At 38.5% G+C, this 18,813-nt stretch overlaps 1 protein-coding gene across 1 annotated transcript in view; it reads right to left on the reverse strand.

Moving 5' to 3' along the window:
* Positions 1-18,813, reverse strand: part of LOC103279490 (chloride channel protein C) — a 75,564-nt gene that overhangs the window by 24,295 nt on the left and 32,456 nt on the right. Inside the window, exons 7-12 of the mRNA XM_008114863.3 lie at positions 18,469-18,663; positions 16,141-16,238; positions 15,039-15,130; positions 13,830-14,001; positions 13,198-13,369; positions 3,676-3,842 (exon numbers count right to left, since the gene is read on the reverse strand). Of these exons, the coding sequence (XP_008113070.2) occupies positions 3,676-3,842; positions 13,198-13,369; positions 13,830-14,001; positions 15,039-15,130; positions 16,141-16,238; positions 18,469-18,663 (896 nt within the window). The remainder of the gene's footprint in view (positions 1-3,675; positions 3,843-13,197; positions 13,370-13,829; positions 14,002-15,038; positions 15,131-16,140; positions 16,239-18,468; positions 18,664-18,813) is intronic.

Consider the following 18,813-nt stretch of genomic DNA (forward strand, 5'->3'; position numbering starts at 1 on the left):
AAAATGTGTTTGTTTCACAAGGGCAACCTTATTTTGTTCAGAGAAAGAAGGGCAAATACATGACTGGAATCGATTTTTCTAACAGGAAACAAGAATAAAAATGAGCAATGAGAGACTATCTCTAGTTTTAGGAAATATATATATAACTGGAATCCTGTTGGTTAGTAACAAACAGAATAGATCCACTGAATCAGTTGCTGAATGGTGTGTCAAAACATAGGTGAGTCCTAATTGTTTCAATGGCCTTATTTTAGTCAGCACTAACTGTGTTTAGATCAATCATGGTTTGACTTTAGGAAATGAAGGTTGGTATGGATTTATTTATTTATTTATTTATACCCCATTTTTTTCTCTCAAAATTGAGAGTCAAGGTGTGAAAGTTTTTTTTAAAAGGTGTAATCATATAAAGGGGAATTGATTGGTGAAATAAGAACACTGGTAATGATGGGGAAAAGACAATAAGATACTAATAAGGAGTTGGGGCTTTTGCTTGGAAAAAATAAGATCAAAAGTAATAAAAAGATGAATAAGACTGAGATGTGATGTCTTTAAATATATGAAGAAGATACGGCAGGGGATGGACTAGTTGGCTATTACAGTCCCTTCCAACTACAATAGTCTCTCGCTTATCCAACCTTCACTTATCCAGTGTTCTGCATTATCCAACGTAATCTACCTTTTAATAGTCAATGCTTTTGTAGTCAGTGTTTAAATTATGTAGTAATTACTGTATTTACTAAATAATGTTACCATGTTTTGAACTGTTTTTTTCTGTCAATTTGTTGTAAAACATGATGTTTTTGTGCTTAATTTGTAAAATCATAAAATAATTTGACGTTTAGTAAGCTTTTCCTTAATCCCTCCTTATTGTCCAACATGTTCACTTATCCAATGTTCTGCTGGCTATTTATGTTGGATAAGTGAGACTCTACAGTATATGAATCCATATATCTATGATTTCCAAGAGGGCAAGCATATGCTCTGGTGTGGTTTGACAAACAATTCTAGATGTTTCTGGAAAATCTGTACCAGAGACACCTCAACTTTATTATATGAGCAGGTACATAGCTGTGCCACAGGAGCCATGCCACAAAGTAAGCTTTATTTTTACCTTTGAAATACAAATTCAACCTTCTAGGTCAACATAGTCATCCATTCTGTTTCTTGCCCTCTCATTCCCCTTTTATTAATACTCTCCTACACACATGTATACCATTTTAAAAACAGAGAACATTCTATCTAATCTGTATTTAATTTGAGGATGGCAGGTTTCTATATACAAATATGTAAATGTGAGTGATTTCTCAATAAATTCATTTCACTCCAATTAAAGATGGATATACAAAATACAGGTTCTAGAGGCCCAAATCAGCATGTTGGAAATTTAATATCAAAAAGCAATACTATGCAATACTACCAATGTTCCAACATATTTCTATTTATAACCAGAATTCTTGGCTCTCAAAAGCATCTTTATATGACATATCATGCACAAACACCATGAGACTTTTGACATATCTCATGTTAAGCTAGAACAGAACAAGCACCAGATTCACTCAGCCCTTAACTCAACTTATCCCATTAAAAAGTAGGCTGTAAGGTATTTTCTCTCTTGAAGTGCCGAGTGGCTTATAAAAGCAGGAGGAGTTGCCAAGTTGTAGATGTGTTCAAGTACTCTTGCCCTCATTAAAAAAAACACTCCCTGGCAGCCGGCAATCCTGAGCATTCCAGTCAACTCGGTTTTATAAAATGGGAGAGGTGGGGAGGCTTTTTTATAGCTAGGAGTGCAGCACAATTAGAAGTCACAATGCACTGCAGAATTAGATACAGCTTGATCAGCCAAGATCCCAAAGGCAATAAACTGCATAATCACGAACAAGCATTATTAGATATAAGTCATCCTTCCTAGATGGGGTTACATTCCCTCAAAAGGCTCTTTGCAGCTTGGGGGTGCTTCTGGATCTGTTAGTCCAAATGATAACTCAGATAGGTGTCCAGGCGTGCCTATAAGCTCTAGTTGTTATGCTAGCTGCACACTTCCAAGAGCTGGAGGATCTAAAGATGTTAGATTAATAATAATGAATAACCTCCAAGTTGGACTTCTGCAATGCGTTGTACATTGGGCAATGCATATCAAATTTGGAAACTCCATTTAGTTCAATACATGGCAGCCTGAATTGTCACTGGTACATCTGGGAGTGATCATATCACATCTATATTAAAATCATTACACTAGCTGCCAATTAATTTAGGGGCAAAGTTCAAAGTGTTGATTTATATGTGGGTTCAGGTTACCTACAAGATCACCTCCTCCTTTATAATCCACTCAGGTATTTATTCCACTCAGCCAGAACTAGGATGGCAGCAGTGACTCAGGGGACTTTTTATGCAACCGTCCATACACTGTGGAATATTTATTTTATTTATTTGCAGCATTTATATTCCGCCCTTCTCACCCCGATGGGGATTCAGGGCGGATCACATTACACATATAGGCAAACATTCAATGCCTTTTAACATAGAACAAAGACAAACAAACATAGGCTCCGAACTCATGACCTCCTGGTCAGAGTGATTCATTGCAGTGATTCATTGCAGCTGCTCTCCAGCCTGTGCCACAGCCCGAGCCCAATAACTTACTGTCTGAATTTAAAATAGTATAAAAGACAAATCTATTCCAGTATGCCTATTCAGGTTATTTTTAAATTATGTACTGGTTGTTTAAATATGTATTGACTGTATAAATCTTTTAAATTTATGTTTTAACAGGGTTATGCAGTTACAGGTTTTTAATTGTTTTATCATATCTTAATACATTGTTGTTCCCTGCCCTGATCCATGGGAAGAGGAGGGTAAGAAATTGTTGTTATCATTGTTGTAGCCTCAAAATTCCCCCAAAGTCCATCTAGGGTGCACAGGAGTAATTCCATCATGTCATAGGGAGGAGGCTGGACCACTTCAGGACCAGAGAAGATCCAGGAAATGAACTGTCAGGGATACTAGGATTGTGTTTTTCCTGCATGGCAATGGGTTGGACTAGATAGCCCATGTGGTCTCTTCCAACTCTATTATTCTGTGATGCTATGAACTGCAAGATGATTTCTAGATCACCTTCTCTCATAAAAGCAAAGGTTTATCCTGAACCTAGAATGTCCCAGGAGCAAAAACTTGGCAAAATTGCCTCCAAAACCCCTGAAGAGCATTTGTGAGCAAAAAAAAAAAAGTTTTTTGCTTCAGTGTACAGTCCTTCATGGTTTCCGGAAGGGATGGTAACATGGCCCTAACTCCCAACATTTGCCCATATCAAGTTTCAACTATGGTTCAATTAACAACTCCACATCATAAGTCTGTAGATAACCCTGATTTGTTTAAAGAAACAGTGGTTATTTAATGTTGCGAATGCAGCTCAGATTTAAAGCAAAACTAATTTCACACTGCCTCATTTTGGATTAACTAAGCTAGAGACTCATGATCTCATTGGCCCCATCTAGATCCCAAAACATAAGAAGTCACCCAAAATGGAAATCTTGTAAAATCAGACAACTAACAAAGTCCACACATTTCACAAAGTCTTGGAAAACCTGTTAACAGGTAACGGTTTACAATTTATACCTCACTTTTCTCCCAAAATGAGACCAATGCAGGCTCACAGCATAGATCAAAAATTATACTCACCAGTTTTTCCTGTGGCCAACAAATGGCTCAGCATCTAAATAGGGGATGCATTTCAGCTTCAGTAAAGAACTGTATAGGGATGTGTTGAACCAGTCGCCAACCATTTTAGCTAACATGACGGCCAGCATGATGAGTAGCAAAGACTGTACATCATTTGTGAGCTCTACCTAAAGGAGAAATGAAAATGTGTATTATTAGAAGATAAACAATTGTATCAGTAGACTTCAGATTCAAAATCAAGTTTTAAATATGTGAATTTATTATTAAAAATAATAAGGTACCACATTAAGTTTTATAGTATTCAAATGCAGCAAAAAGGAAGCTGCCAAACATTAATTCAAATGATTTGTCCTTTTACCCCAGGGCTGTCTCCTCTGTCAAGGCTCTCAAATACATGAGAGAAAGCCCTTAAACTCACACTAGTGATGACAATGTTCTTAAAGCAAAGTGTGAAGAAGCCACTTGATCGTTTCACCTCAACATCCACTCAAGATAAGAGCTACAGTTAATGACTGCTCATGAATCCGTCAAGTGCTTCCGTCAAATTTTGCTTGAATCTAGCAAGTTCAAGTTCCTAGGTGGTTTCTATCTTTGCAGACTCAATACAGCAGGCATGACAATGTTGGGTGGATCTGGCCAGAAACATGCCACATATTTCACAAGCTCAAACTACATGACACTGTGGCATGTTTTTAGAAGACGTATTCCCTCAAGTGATGACAATGTACTTTTGCCATATGTGTTTCCTCATCCACATATCTTGTACCTGTACACCTGGGTATCATTTATCATGCTTTGTTTTGTGACTGATTATTAAAAAACAACATAAGCTGAAGCTGTGGAATTAAAAAGAGGCAAATTTAAAGGAATGCCCAAAGGGTGAGAGGGAATATGTTGTTAATCTGACTTCTATATATAATACTCTTAATTATAAACAATGCTCTCCAGTGTTTCATATTTTGAAAATACCTGAAATTCAATTTCAAATTAGAAAAAGTGGAGATTAAAAATTAGCTCCCCTCTTTCATTCCTTGTATTACAATTCACATCAGGGAGTGGCTCACAAATATATAGCTTGGCTGTTAAGAAAACACAGTATCCCATAAAATACATCCAGGGATAGCCATCAAAATACCACAACTTCCAAAATCCACAAAACAGTGATGCCTTCACTAAGCCAACCAAAAATATACAAATTACATCATGCAAACTTTTGAAACTCCATTGGATCCCATGCAATAAATGAGCAAAAAGAGTGCATTTGTAGTCCTATAAACTGATTTAAAAGACTAACCCCACCAATGGGTTTGAGATACCTGCTATGACAAAATTCACCCACCCTCACAAGGTTTACATTTTGTGGAAACAGAATTAACACGTTAGGACGGCGCATAAGGTTAATCAGCTCTATATTTAAATCCAGGATAAGGTTAAATTGGTACTATAATAAAGCAAAAATGTGAAGAAATGAGAAAAACAGAGGAAAACAATTTACCAACCCATGAAATCTTTTAGCTGTGCTCATTGTAACATGTAGATCACAACAAAAATCAACCCAGCTTGGTTTTAATACTTCTTTGATTTAGATCTCAAAGCATCCCAACATAGGTCTTTAACACTATTGCAGCTGCACAGTCCGTACTGCTAGTGAACGGAAGAAAAAATCTGTTGATAGACAGATTTATAATGCCTAAATAAGAAAATTGCCTTCACCTTGCTTATCTCATAATTCCACACTTACTGAAATGCTGTGGAGGTTGTTTTAGGAGGGAAACCTTACACTGTAGCCTGCACGTTCCTGCAACTGCTACATGTCCCAAGCTTCCACATCATTATAACCAATTGGCTCTGTTCCTATTATTTCAGTTTTATTACATAACACATACTTATGTATTTCATTAAGGGCATCAACGGGGCATAGGACTTCAAAGAGCAGAGGGCAGCTGCCCAGGAAACTCCAAAGATGGCATTACATAAAATGACTGATAAAAGCCCTGGCCCTCATTCTCAGCCGCACTGCGGTTAACCTGTTTCAGGGTTTGGCTTTTGGTTTTAAAAATGTAGTCAGAATGGAACCTCATTAGAGCCAGAGCTGCTGATGCAGCACACTTTTACCAGGGATATGTTTTTTTTAATTTGAATTCATAGAACAGGAGGGAATTCCAGTTAAAACTTAAATCATCTGGTGCAAAAAGCATATTTGTACTCTATAAAGACAAAGGCAAAAAGGGCACCATTTATATTTATGCTCATAAAAAGGCAAGCAACTGTGGTATAATGTGAGCATTCCTTAAAATGCAACAGCAGCCTGCTTCCTTCAGCACAAGATAAAATACCCGCTTTCTCTTCTTAAAAAATGATACTATATAGTCACGATTATCTCAAAAACAAAGTCTTTTCTCACCTTAAAAAATAATGAATTAATAAACATCCATGGACTTTAATCCATTTCATCAGTTATATAAAGCATCATTCAGACTTTCAAGAATATAATACAAGGAATAGTGTCTGGAGATAGATGGGAACTTGGAAGTATGTAGCTCACTGGGTGACATTGGCCCAGTCTCTCAATTTCAACTTGATCTATTTTGCAAAGCTGTACTGAAAACCAAGTGGAAAAAGGAGATTCTATGGCCGTTGTTTTGTGCCCATTGGAGGAAAGGCAGTACAGTAGAGTTTCACTTATCCAACTTAAACGGGCCGGCAGAACGTTGGATAAATGAATATGTTGGATAATAAGGAGATATTAAGGAGAAGCCTATTAAACATCAAATTAGGTTATGATTTTACAAATTAAGCACCAAAACATCATGTTATACAACAAATTTGACATAAAAAGTAGTTCAATATGAAGTGATGCTACATAGTAATTACTGTATTTATGAATTTAGCACCAAAATATCATGATATATTGAAAACATTGACTACAAAAATGCGTTGGATAATCCAGAACATTGGATAAGCAATGTTAGATAAGTGAGACTCTACTGTATATAAATATACAGCTGGTAGTGACAATTATTTACAGAAGCTAAGAGTGATTATTCTTCCTGCAACAAGCTTAATACAGTTAGCCCTTCTGTAACTGATCTGAAAAAATCATGTACCTCAAGGTTTCACAGATCCAAGGCTTTTATATTTCTGTCTAATTCTAAAGGGTTGCATTGCTGTGCTGTTAAAATGGCTGCCTCTCCTGCCAGCTCTCCTGGAAGTATACAAGCTTCCAGGAGAGCTTGTATGCATGAGGAGGCACTAGGATTGTGCAATTCAGCTAAACCCCATGCCGTTTTCAATGTCTGAATTTCAGTGGCCCCCCCCCAATCCATTTTTTAGGAATCTCCCAAATTCAGGCAGGCAAAAGATCCATTTTTGGTCCGGGAAGATCCGAGTCATTGATGGGAATGGGGGAACATCTGAGGCACGACTTTCCATCATTTTTGGGGCATCAGTCTCAAGAAACCACCTTTTCTGAGGTCCTTTCCTCTAACATCCTTCATCTAGACCTGGGTTAAGGCATCAGACTTAAGAAACCACCCTTTCTGTAATCGTTTCTCCTTATATCCTTCAATATTTATTTATCATGTCAAAAGCAAATTGAGGGTACAGTTATAATGTATTTAAAAATGCAAAGTTTAAAACTTGATATTATACTATATTTTGACCACAAGCTGGCCACTTGGAGTGTCTCCAGTGTTGCTGTGAGAAGGTCCTCCATTGGCAGGGCTCAGGTTGCATTGTAGTAAGTGGTCTGTGATTTGCTCTTCTCCACACTTGCATGTCGTGGACTCACTTTGTAGCCCCATTTCTTAAGATTAGCTCTGCACCTCGTGGTCCCAGAATCAGTCTGTTCATCTCCTTCCAAGTTGTCCAGTCTTCTGTGTGCCCAGGAGGGATTTTCTCATCCAGTATCAGCCACAGATTGAGATTCCAGGTTTTAACCTGCCACTTTTGGACTCTCGCTTGCTGAGGTGTTCCTGTGAGTATCTCTGCAGATCTTGCAGTATATCTTTCAATGAGATCTGGGTTAAGACATCAGACTTAAGAAACTAACCTTTCTGGGATCGTTGAGGTGACAATGAAGCAGACAGAAGATGTATGTGGTAGTACCGAGGTCAATAGCTTGAAACAGTGGCTTGTGAATTATGTACTCTCCCCATGCTTAGTATCTTATTGGAAACTTACTTAGTAACCATGTTAATTTTGGAAAATGTTAGCTAAATACAACACATCAAAGTTAACAACTGCCAGTTAGTGCACCAAGGGGTTTAATGGAAAGGTAGACACACATTCTCAACAAAACCACAATGTTCATTCATTCAGCATTCATTCAGAACATTTCTACTTTGAAGCGATTCCTATGTGCTGAACATAGCCAGAAAAACAGTTAACGACATCCACAGATGTTTCACTGTTTTGTAACAGATGGAATCCTTTTTGACATTTTGTGTTTCTTTTCCCAGGAGCTTTGGGTTCCCAAAGAAATGCATAAAAATGGTTACAAACAGATTTAAAAACAAATTTGTAAATCTGTTTTGAAAAATAAAGGCCAAATGGATAAGTTGTGATCTATGCCAAGAAGGTTGTTATCATGCCACAGCACAGCTGGATGATACACAAATGCAGTAACAGGGACAGCGTAACCTAGAACTGGGATGGACAAGTTCTATAGCCCTGCAGGTTCTTTTAGACTACTATTTCTCCAAACCTTCATGCCTGGCTAGGCTCATGGGAACTGTCGGCCAACAAGGATCTATTCACATTCATCATCCCACAAATATCGTAACTTGCTATATACCACTCCTTTTACATTGGTTTCAGGATTTACTTCTCTCCACTTTAGTTCACTCTCCCTATAGCTTCTTTTCATATGTCCCAGTACTCAGAAAAGTTACTCTGGGCAGAGTACCATTCCCAGAACCTCTTTGGTCACATTTCTATGTGCTTTTATCTCAAGTTTGTGCTCTCAATACTATCCCTCCTCTCAGTAACCTTACTTCCTGTCTTTTACTCACATGCACACCAAAATCCACTGCAGAGTGTACTAATAATATTAGGAAAGAAAGTGTTCATTTGGTATCATTCTGACTTTCTGGTGCATTTATTTTAATCTAATCCAGTGTGTGGGGTGAGTTCCCACTGTTAGCCCCAGCTTCTACTAACCTAGCAGTTTGAAAACATGCAAACATGAGTAGATCAATAGGTACCATTCTAACAGGAAGGTAACAGCGTTCCATGTAGTCATGCCGGCCACATGACCTTGGAGGCTTCTATGGACAATGCTGGCTCTTTGGCTTAGAAATGGAGATGAGCACCAACCCCCAGAGTTGGACACAACTAGACTTAACATCAAGGGAAAACCTTTACCTTTACCCTAAAAGTAATATGTCTCTTGAAATTCATTTTTACTATTTGCATGTAATATCAAAACTAAGATGATCCCAAGGGAAAGCAATCTGTCACAAAAGGTGATGATATAGAATAGCTACACAGTATTTTCCACATTCTACACATTCCATAATCCTTTGGACCTATATATTTTTCAAGAAAGGCTTGCATTTCTGGCCAAATGGGTGAAAGTGCACTTTATTCCTTGGTGGGTGGTGCATTGCAGTTCTTTAGAAATCAAATTCCATCTTGCATTCCCAGAATTTGTATTTTACTGAAAGGCCTGAGCTTTGTGTGTCAATATGGGAGAAGTGAACAAATTGGAATGAAGATATGGACAGAGTCTGTGGGGTCCTGCTGTTTCTTTTTTTTTTTAAGCATTCTTTGAACCTGTTCTTTACCCCCTGCATATCTCTTGCCAAACGGGACGCTGCATAAAGCCAAAGTAAACATTCCAAAATAATTTGGGAACCTATCACACTATATCAGAAAACTGTGTGCAATACTACAGTTCAAGGGCACAGGGGGTTTTATTACAAAAAATGTTTTTGCATTGTCACATCCAAATCATTTTTTTTTCTAATTCTTTTTCTTCTTCTCAAAAGCTAACACTTCCTCAAATGATGCCACTATTTGCTTTGGATGTCTATGGGCTGAGTTCAATTCCCGAGAAAAGTGGGGGGAAGGCACACCAAAGTTATAACCTGCCACCTAGGGGAATTAAGAGTGCATTGCAGGTCAGCTATAATTACTCCCGATTCTTCGCTGTTTATTATGCGGCTGTCATTTTCTGTGCTGCAAAGCTCTATAAAAGTTGCACTGTTCCTGACCTTTTTATTATTAGCAAATTGTGCTGAACACAGCTTTCCACACTGGAAAATGTTCAAAAGGCTTCTTTTTTTCTCCAAGAGATCCCATTTTACTCCCACAACAAGTGAGACTGAAATGAGTCGTTTCATTATCTTCCAAACCCCCAACCAGTCCCTTTTTCTAATTACACCAGTTTTGCACAAAGCAAAATTTGCATTCTTTTTTACAAAGCAAAGGTCACAGCTATGTTGAAAGGAAATGAGTTATTAGAAAGTTGATGTCTCTTTAATTGTGGCTCTCGGAAAGCACAAAAATAGAAATGATTGTGTTTATCACAGACTAAAGAGACTGCTTTCCACTGATGCTACTATTTTAAAAAGAGAATTGGGTTCAGATGCCAGAAGCAACTCTAAGTCTGTCATGTTAGGAGTGGGGGTTTTTTTTTTGTTTTTTTGTTGTTGTTGTTTTTGGAAAATAACAGGGGGCTCAGAAGTATTAGTTATGGGAGAAACATGAAGGCATTGCCTCTCTCCAAAGAACAATTCTGCCTTCATCCAATGAAATTTTGGGATCTATGTTTTTTTTTTTCGTGTCAGGAGCAACTTGAGAAACTGCAAGTCGCTTCTGGTGTGAAAGAATTGGCTGTCTGCAAGGATGTTGCCCAAGGGAAACCCAAATGTTTTGATGTTTTTACCATCCTTATGAGAGGTTTCTCTCATATCCCCACATGGAGCTGGAGCTGATAGAGGAAGCTCATCCGTTCTCTCCCCAGGTTGGATTTGCACAGGCAACCTTCAGGTCAGCAACCCAACCTTCAAGTCAGCTGTCCTGCCAGCACAAGAGTTTAACCCAATGCACCACCAGTGACTCCATGGGATCTCTGTGACTCTAGGCCAGTCCTCTGTTTGAAAGCTAGAAGACAACTTTTGTATTTGAAGACATGTCTGATCAGCCAAAATCCAGTCTGGAGATTAAGAATAATAAGAGAGAGCTGGAGTCTTGAAATGAGGGCCGGGCTGTGGTGCAGCTGGTTAGTAGCCAGCTGCTATAAATCATTACTGACCGAGAGGTCATGAGTTTGAAGCCAGCCCATATCAGAGTGAGCACCCAACCATTAAAAAAATAGCCCAGCTCATTGTTGACCTGAGCAACCCGAAAGATAGTTGCATCTATCAAGTAGGAAAATTTAGGTACTGCTTATACGGGGAGGCTAATTTAACTAATTTACAACACCATAAAATCATCCAGAAGCATGCAGAAAAGAATGAGTAAGCAATCCATCAAGGACTCGGTGTCACAGTGGATGATGAAGCAGCAGCTACCCCTGTGTCCGGAATTGAGCATACCCTCATGAAGCCAGAAGCTGGAAAATGTTAAATAGCCTCTGTTTCTCTGTATGTGTGTGTCGTATGTCTAATGGCATTGAATGTTTGCCATGTATATGTACATTGTGATCCACCCTGAGTCCCCTTCAGGGTGAGAAGGGAGGAATATAAATACTGTAAATAAATAAATAAATAAATGGCTTATCAACCATTCACACATGGAGTGCAGAGTCAGCAGATTGCACTCTTTGTCACCGCAATAAGAAGCACCATGTTTCCATTCAAACTATAGTAATTGTTCTTAAAGTTGCAGTTGTACGTAATGATTGCATTGCAAAATTTGATATAGGTCTGTGCCCTCTATTTTGGTGATATGTAGGTGGCCACCTTAATCTGTTAGCAAAGCCAATTCCATCCTTAATGTGATCACAGAATCATAGAATCATAGAGTTGGAAGAGACCTCACAGGCCATCCTGTCCAACCCCCTGCCAAGAAGCAAGAAAATCACATTCAAAGCAACCCCGACAGATGGCCATACAGCCTCTGCTTAACAGCTTCAAAAGAAGGAGCTCCACTACACCATGGGACAAGTGTGAGACAAGGAGATAGATGTACTAGACCACTGCTTCTTAAACTGTAGGTCCTGAACCTAAATGGTACCTCCATAGTTCAATGTTAAGGCCATGAAAAATTTGGCAAGAGAAAAAGGTTTCTGAAAGTCCACCTAGACATTTACATAAATCTGTTACCAACAACATGCAGTGTTTCCACTGGACTCTGCAAAAATTACTTCAGTTGTACTTCATAAAAAGGAAAATCAGCCTTGCAAAAGTTGGTTTATTATCAGTAAATGTTCGGGTTTTATACATACTTTATATACCTACTAGCATATATACCCAGCATTGCCCAAGTGTCGGAGGAGCCACTGAACCCGTACTGTCATCCCTTCTTTTTCTTTCCTTTCCTTCCCTTTCCTTTTCTCCCTTCTCCAGATCTGAGAGGATTGACCTCACAGTATCTCCATTGCAACATGACTCTCTTTGTGGCTCTTTCCTACCTTCCTCCTTCCCCTCAGACACATGTCACCTTTCTTTCTCAGTGACATCACAGAGGGCCACTACCCAGCAACAGCCTTTGCAATGCAGACAAACTTTTTTTGATCATGTCAGAAGCAAACATACTGCAAGTCGCTTCTGGTGTGAGAGAATCGGCCGTCTACAGAGACATTAGCCAGGGGATACCCAGATGTGTTACCATCCTGCTGGGAGGCTTATCTCATGTCTCCGCATGGGAAGCTAGAGCTGACAGATGGGAGCTCACCCCGTCTCGTGGATTTGAACCGCCATGCTTTAGGTCAGCCATTCAGCTGGCATAAGAGTTTAACCTACTGCGCCACCGCAGACATTGTCACCACAGACTGACAGATGGACATACTTTGACTTTCAGATAGACAGCTAGACTAACCTGATGTCATAAAAAGATTCTAGGATGGAAAGGGGTTGCAAGTATAAAAATTTTGAGAAGCCCTGAATTAGAAGAAGCCATGTACTCTGGGGACATGCCTACAGCAAATAATCTAATTTATGCACACACAAATATATACACACACTGAATATATTGTGATTCTGTTCTATCAGAGTTCCACATCATGGGAAGATACAACATCTGTACATCTCTCTGTCCTCTACATAGATACTTCCAATGTGTGAATAACACAGTTAGGGCCAACGGGCTTCATACCACTGTTTCTGTTATACAAATATTACTCACAGGAAAGAAAACATCCAAACAGGGCTGATGAATCCCTCAATATCTGTTCAAAGAATTATAGGAGGGCTTTGGGCTTTCTTACTGCTTCCCAGAAGCCCTCGCCTCAGGCAAGCGATTGATTATTTGAATAACATACAATCATGTCTTCAGTCTATTACTCAGGCTCTGTAACATTGCGTATACTTTTGGCTATAAAGTAACAACAGTCTTTATAGGTTAGCTTATACGAACCATGATAACCGTCAATGAGATGGTGAGCCTGGAGACACCACTGAAGAAAGAAGCAGCTCCAACTGCAGCAAAGAGCCCTGGATCAATCCATGCCCCACTTTCATCAGTCCGAACCCCAAAAGTGGAAACCAATATCAGGCCGATAATCCTGCCAAATAATGCTCCCGTATAGCTGCAAAAAAGAGAAGAGATTAAGTATACTAGCCTGGGCAGAAACAAATGTATAATTGCTTCTTAGTGCAGTCATTGTATTAATATTGTCCCAGAAGATTAAGAAAATTGCCATCCATTCAGAAATCCATTATTGTGAATGGTGAGAAACAGCATTAGATCTCTTGAGCTAAAGAGTGTTAGCAGCTAAAGGTGAAATACATACAATGAAATGTATTACTGTCATCAGACAATATATATCTCTATTGGGATAGTCCAAAATTTTAGTTATTTTATTTCTTATGCAAAGCATGAGGAGGAGATCCATCCCCATCAAAATGCTTAGTAAACAGTTACTAACCAAAGGCCTATTAAGTCATTGGCTGATACATAAGAGGGAATTATAGAGACTGTGAATAGCCATTGACAATGTCCTCTTAGGTGTCATTTGTGCTCAAAAATAGAACAGATGTGGTACTTACAGCATGGGTATAACCAAACCACTTGCAACAGCAGATCCTGCAGTCAGGCAGGACAACAAGAAGTAGAATACTAATGCTGTAAAAAGAGAAGCGTATCCAAACTCGTTGTGAGTCCCACGCCTGAATAAGTATGTGATACCTCTCATACCATTCTCAGCCAAGAGAGCAGCAGCTTTAAATGAGAGAAGGAGAAAGGGAAGGGGAAAATAAAATGGAAAGTTTCATCATTTGAAGTTCTCTCAGAATGCAAACATACACACATTGCAGGGAGTTGGACCGGATGGTGCCTATGATTTCTTCCAACCCTATGATTCTATGATACAGATTTCTATATCACTTCTATACAGGTACTTGCTCATAATTACCTGTTGCATGAGGCCACTGGCCTTTAAACCAGTCTACCAATCTTCATTTGGAACTACACATTGAGTACTCTTTATCTAAAATGCTTCGGACTGCAAATAAAATGCAATGCATTTTAGATAATGTCATAATTTCTTGTAAAATATAAGTTTCAAGATGCTCAAAAGAAAGTTTATCAATAGAAAAGCTCAATGTATTTCAGTCTGTGTGTGCTCTTAAAATCTTTTTCTGGGACTACTTGGAATGAAACTACAGCAATTTGCTTCCTTGAAAAAATACTGAAAATTTGGTTTTATTTATACAATAATTGATTCAAGAATTCCTGGTTCAGAAATTTCTAAAGTTAGGTTCTGTGTAGCCATCTGAGGGTCCTAAGAGCACATAAAGGACAAAATGAGTTGTTCTTTTTTTTTTACTAGTAAACAACCATCTTTCTCTTTCTTCTTCTTTCTCTTGCTTCTTCTGTGGATTTCATTGGATTCATCTCCGTTTTTGCTTATTGTAATATACAATTTCCTAGCTCCGTTTCACAAGCAGGATGAACATATCATTCTGTCTTTCATATTGGTTCCCATCAGTTTCAATTACATTTGTAAAAAAAAAAAACCTACATAGGATTGTGCTAGCATAGTGTCTAGAAAACCTAGCTATTAAAGAGCATGTTAGGAAGCACCTCTATTAAGAACTCAAATTTGCTTCTGCTGGCTTACGTTCACAGACATCAGTAAGAAACCCTTTTTGAAACTGGAGATTTTGCTCAAAAACAAATTGGGAGACATATAATTACTTGGAAAATGTACTTACATAAACTCTGTTAATTTTATTTCTTTGTGAGTTTTGCCTTACCTTCATTAAAGGTTTGGTTGAAATCTGTCCCATTCTGTAATGTTGCTGGCGGACAATTATACTGTGAAGCTTGCCACCTAACTTGGCTTGTACTTGAAAGAAAACAAAACAAGATTAAATCCAAGAGATGAAAATGTAATCTAAGAGCCCAGAAACTAACTCTCTTGCACTGTCAAAACATATGAAATAGGTCTGCAATGGCTGAATAACCTAAAAGGTTCACTTTTAGTATATTCTTTGAGTATATTGTTGAGGACATCTTATATCCCTTGTCTGATTTTTCTCCCTTTTAGTATCATATTTGGTAAATTTTCTTACTTTTGTAATTTGGCTGAAAAGGGAAATCAGCATTCTGGAGTATACACAGTGGACCTCCAAGATTAGGTCTAGAATCTGCTTTCTGATAACTGAGGGGTTCCATTTAGGAAAGATCCCTCTCCTCAGTTTGATCTTTCCTGTCTGTCCTCATACAAATGCACACACCATTCAGCAGGTATCCCTAATCTGCTGCGAGTTAGAAGCATGTGCAAGAAATTGTAGGGGCTGTTGTGAGAAGGAGGGGGCGCAAGGGAGTGTGCTTTCGTCGAAGTGACTGTGTGGTCGTAAACCTAATCAAACTCGTTACTTATATTCTGTAAGTAGTCTTCACCTCTTGACCAAAAGGACATTCTCCTTTTTCAGAGGCATTTATTGTAAAATCTTACACAAATCGCAATCCAGACCAAAAAAAAAAAAAGGCCTCTCATGACTCCAGATATATCATCTGGGATTTGCCATGATTGATTATTTCTCTGATACTTTGCCAGCCTTAAATCTACATGGTATCACAATTATTTGACCCCACCCTGAAAGGCTTTTGCTCTTAGAAATGTATTTCTATGAAATACATATCTGAGGTATACACATTTCATTTCCTAAACTCTTACAGTTATGTAAGTTTGCACATAGATTCCATCAGAATTCTATACATGCTGACTCTCAGGTCATAGGGAGCTTCACCAGGCTTTGTACTGGGAATGGTTTTCAAACTGAAGAAGTCAAACACAATATAAAACATTCCACAGACATAAAGTATTTTTGTGCAAATCCAGCATGTACTTACTTTTGCAACTTACTGGGTAGATCAAATGTTGGCAAGTTCTTAACTGGAGTACAGTGAAAGAAATAGGGCAAGTAGACGGTAGCAGTAAGGGTCAAGACCTGTCCATCAATCAGGAAAAAATGAATATTACATATAGATAATCTAAAATAAGCAAGTCCACTCATAATCCTTGAGTTCTACACAGAACTGATTTTAAAAATTGTTCAGAATCTATAGCTAATCCAAAATATTCACCCCATCACAAGTTTGATAGAAAGTCCCCAATTGTAAAACCAACAGGTTTGGATGGCCAGCTACATATTGCCAAAAAGGACAAGAGTTCTATATGAAATTTGCACAGACTCATCTATATGTACAGTTGCAACCTTAGAAATGGCTACTATTATTCGAATGGTAAGCCAATCAATTTCATCTTATTGAGGAAGACTGGAACCGGAGGTGTATCTGCACTATGCAATTTTACCACTTCGTTATCACTTTGCCATGTTTCCATCCTACAGAATCCTAAGATCTGTAGTTTGTCATGGTACTTAGAATTTTTTGTCCAGAGCTCTAATCCATTCCCCTGTACTAAAGAGTTAGCAGATAATGTTTCCATGACAATTGAAGTCACAATAAAGTGCTGTGATTGTGTAGTGATACAGGGCCACTACTATGAATAGACAAAATGAGGAAGATGCCTGAGGCAGCAGAATGTGATGCTGTGAATGGGCAGCACATTCTTACTGGTTATTTAATTTGTTATTGTACTTTTTTAACTGCCAAAGATAGGAGAAGTGAGCATGAGGTTTTATGCCTTACATGCCAAAATAACTGGTTTGGTTTAAGCAATGTGTGATTTAATTTGTATGCCGTAGGGACAGCATATGCTATTCTACCTTGAGCAGTAAAACATGCTTGACCAGCCCTGAGATAACTTAATCTGCCTTCACAGTATGTTGTCAAAGGTCTAAATATAAATGGACAATTTTGAGCCCCCTGTTCTGCCTTCTTATTGTTTGTTTTTCTTTAAACCAGCCTTGATTGCAATAAAGAGCTCCTTCAGACCAATGACATTTTCCAAAATAATCTACCTTTGGTAATGGAGAGCATGTGGCTAACCTAAACCTATGGTTAAAATAATTAGGTAAAGGTAAAGGTTTTCCCCTGACATTTAGTCTAGTCGTGACTGACTATGGGGGTTAGTGCTCATCTCCGTTTCTAAGGCAAAGAGCCAGTGTTGTCCGTAGACACCTCCTAGGTCATGTGGTCGGCATGACTGCATGGAGCGCTGTTACCTTCCTGCCGGAACGGTAGCTATTGATCTACTCACATTTGCATGTTTTTAACTGCTAGGTTGGTAGAAGCTGGGGCTAACAGCAGGAGCTCACCCTCCTCCCCAGATTTGAACTGTCAACCGGTCAGCAAGTTCAGCAGATTATCACATCACAAATCTATCTGCTTGCACTAAATAAGATCAAGTACAGTATATAATACGTGTTTCGAACATGTAATGCCACTGTCCAAGACATGTTAAAAATGTAGACAACATTTTGATATTAAATATTTCCATATAAATCTACATGGCAATGACAATTTTTGACATTAGATGAATATTGGTAGAATATAAGCCTCCACCTAGAAACTCACCTTTAAATATTACACAATATTATGCTACACCACCTGTATTATACTAGAACTGTGCCAGAACCTCACATTATCTATTATTCTATCACCCTCTATTTTTTTCAGGAACAGATCTTCATTCCCTTTGAATCCAGAGCTGGTGCTGAAGATTAGGTCTCAGTGGTCTTGGAAGCAAGAAGCAGAAATAACTTTCTAATGTGACGTGCCTATTCTTTCCTTTTTAAAAATAAAAAGATGCTATTATATTCACACTCCATTGCTGTCAGGATCCTTTGTAAACATAACCATATACCTGCTTACTTTTGTCTGCCATGAAAGAAGAAAGAGGAGGAATATGGCATTACTGCCATCTCTCACACAAGGCTTGAAGAAAAGTATACAGGGCAATGAGCAGACCAACTATAATTTTGAATGTTTGCTGGGAGGGATGAATCCTTCAGCACTTGCAATTGTCCTAGTCCTGACTTCTATATGGTCTCTGTTCCAAAGGGTATTCAAACCCATAGCTAGGCTTCCTTGCTGCTCCTCTCAGCAAAACAATAGCCATTGTCCTAATGTTTCCCTCCTCCTCTTTCGCTGCAGAAACTCTTTCTCTTCCAAGGCAGCTCACATCTTGGATCAGCCTGATCAGCTGGCAGCTCAAGGGCTCAGTCCTGTCAAGTGAAAATATAGCATTGGGACACACTGCAAGACAATACTTACAAGGACTAGCACGGTTTCTAAGAGCTTTGTTACTCTTCTCAAGGATGTTTTTGGAATTCGTTTGAAGAACCACATGCGAAATTTATTAATCTTTATATTCAAGAAAACAAAGAGCGCTCCTAAAAGGCCCCCAAGTACTCCAATGAAAATGGCTGGAATGAAGGCCAAGATGCTCATATCCAGTAAATTCTTCACCTAAATTGAAAGAAAAAGAAACAGCATGTTCTCTGAGTACTGCCAGTTAGTTGATATACAGCAGCCACTATGTTGGAAGAAACATGATACAAAAATTGAACAAATAAGAAGAAATTGGGTGTATAAAAAGCAGACTGTACTTATAACCAC

Source organism: Anolis carolinensis, chromosome 4 (assembly GCF_035594765.1).
Source record: "Anolis carolinensis isolate JA03-04 chromosome 4, rAnoCar3.1.pri, whole genome shotgun sequence".
Taxonomy (NCBI): Eukaryota; Metazoa; Chordata; class Lepidosauria; order Squamata; family Dactyloidae; genus Anolis; species Anolis carolinensis.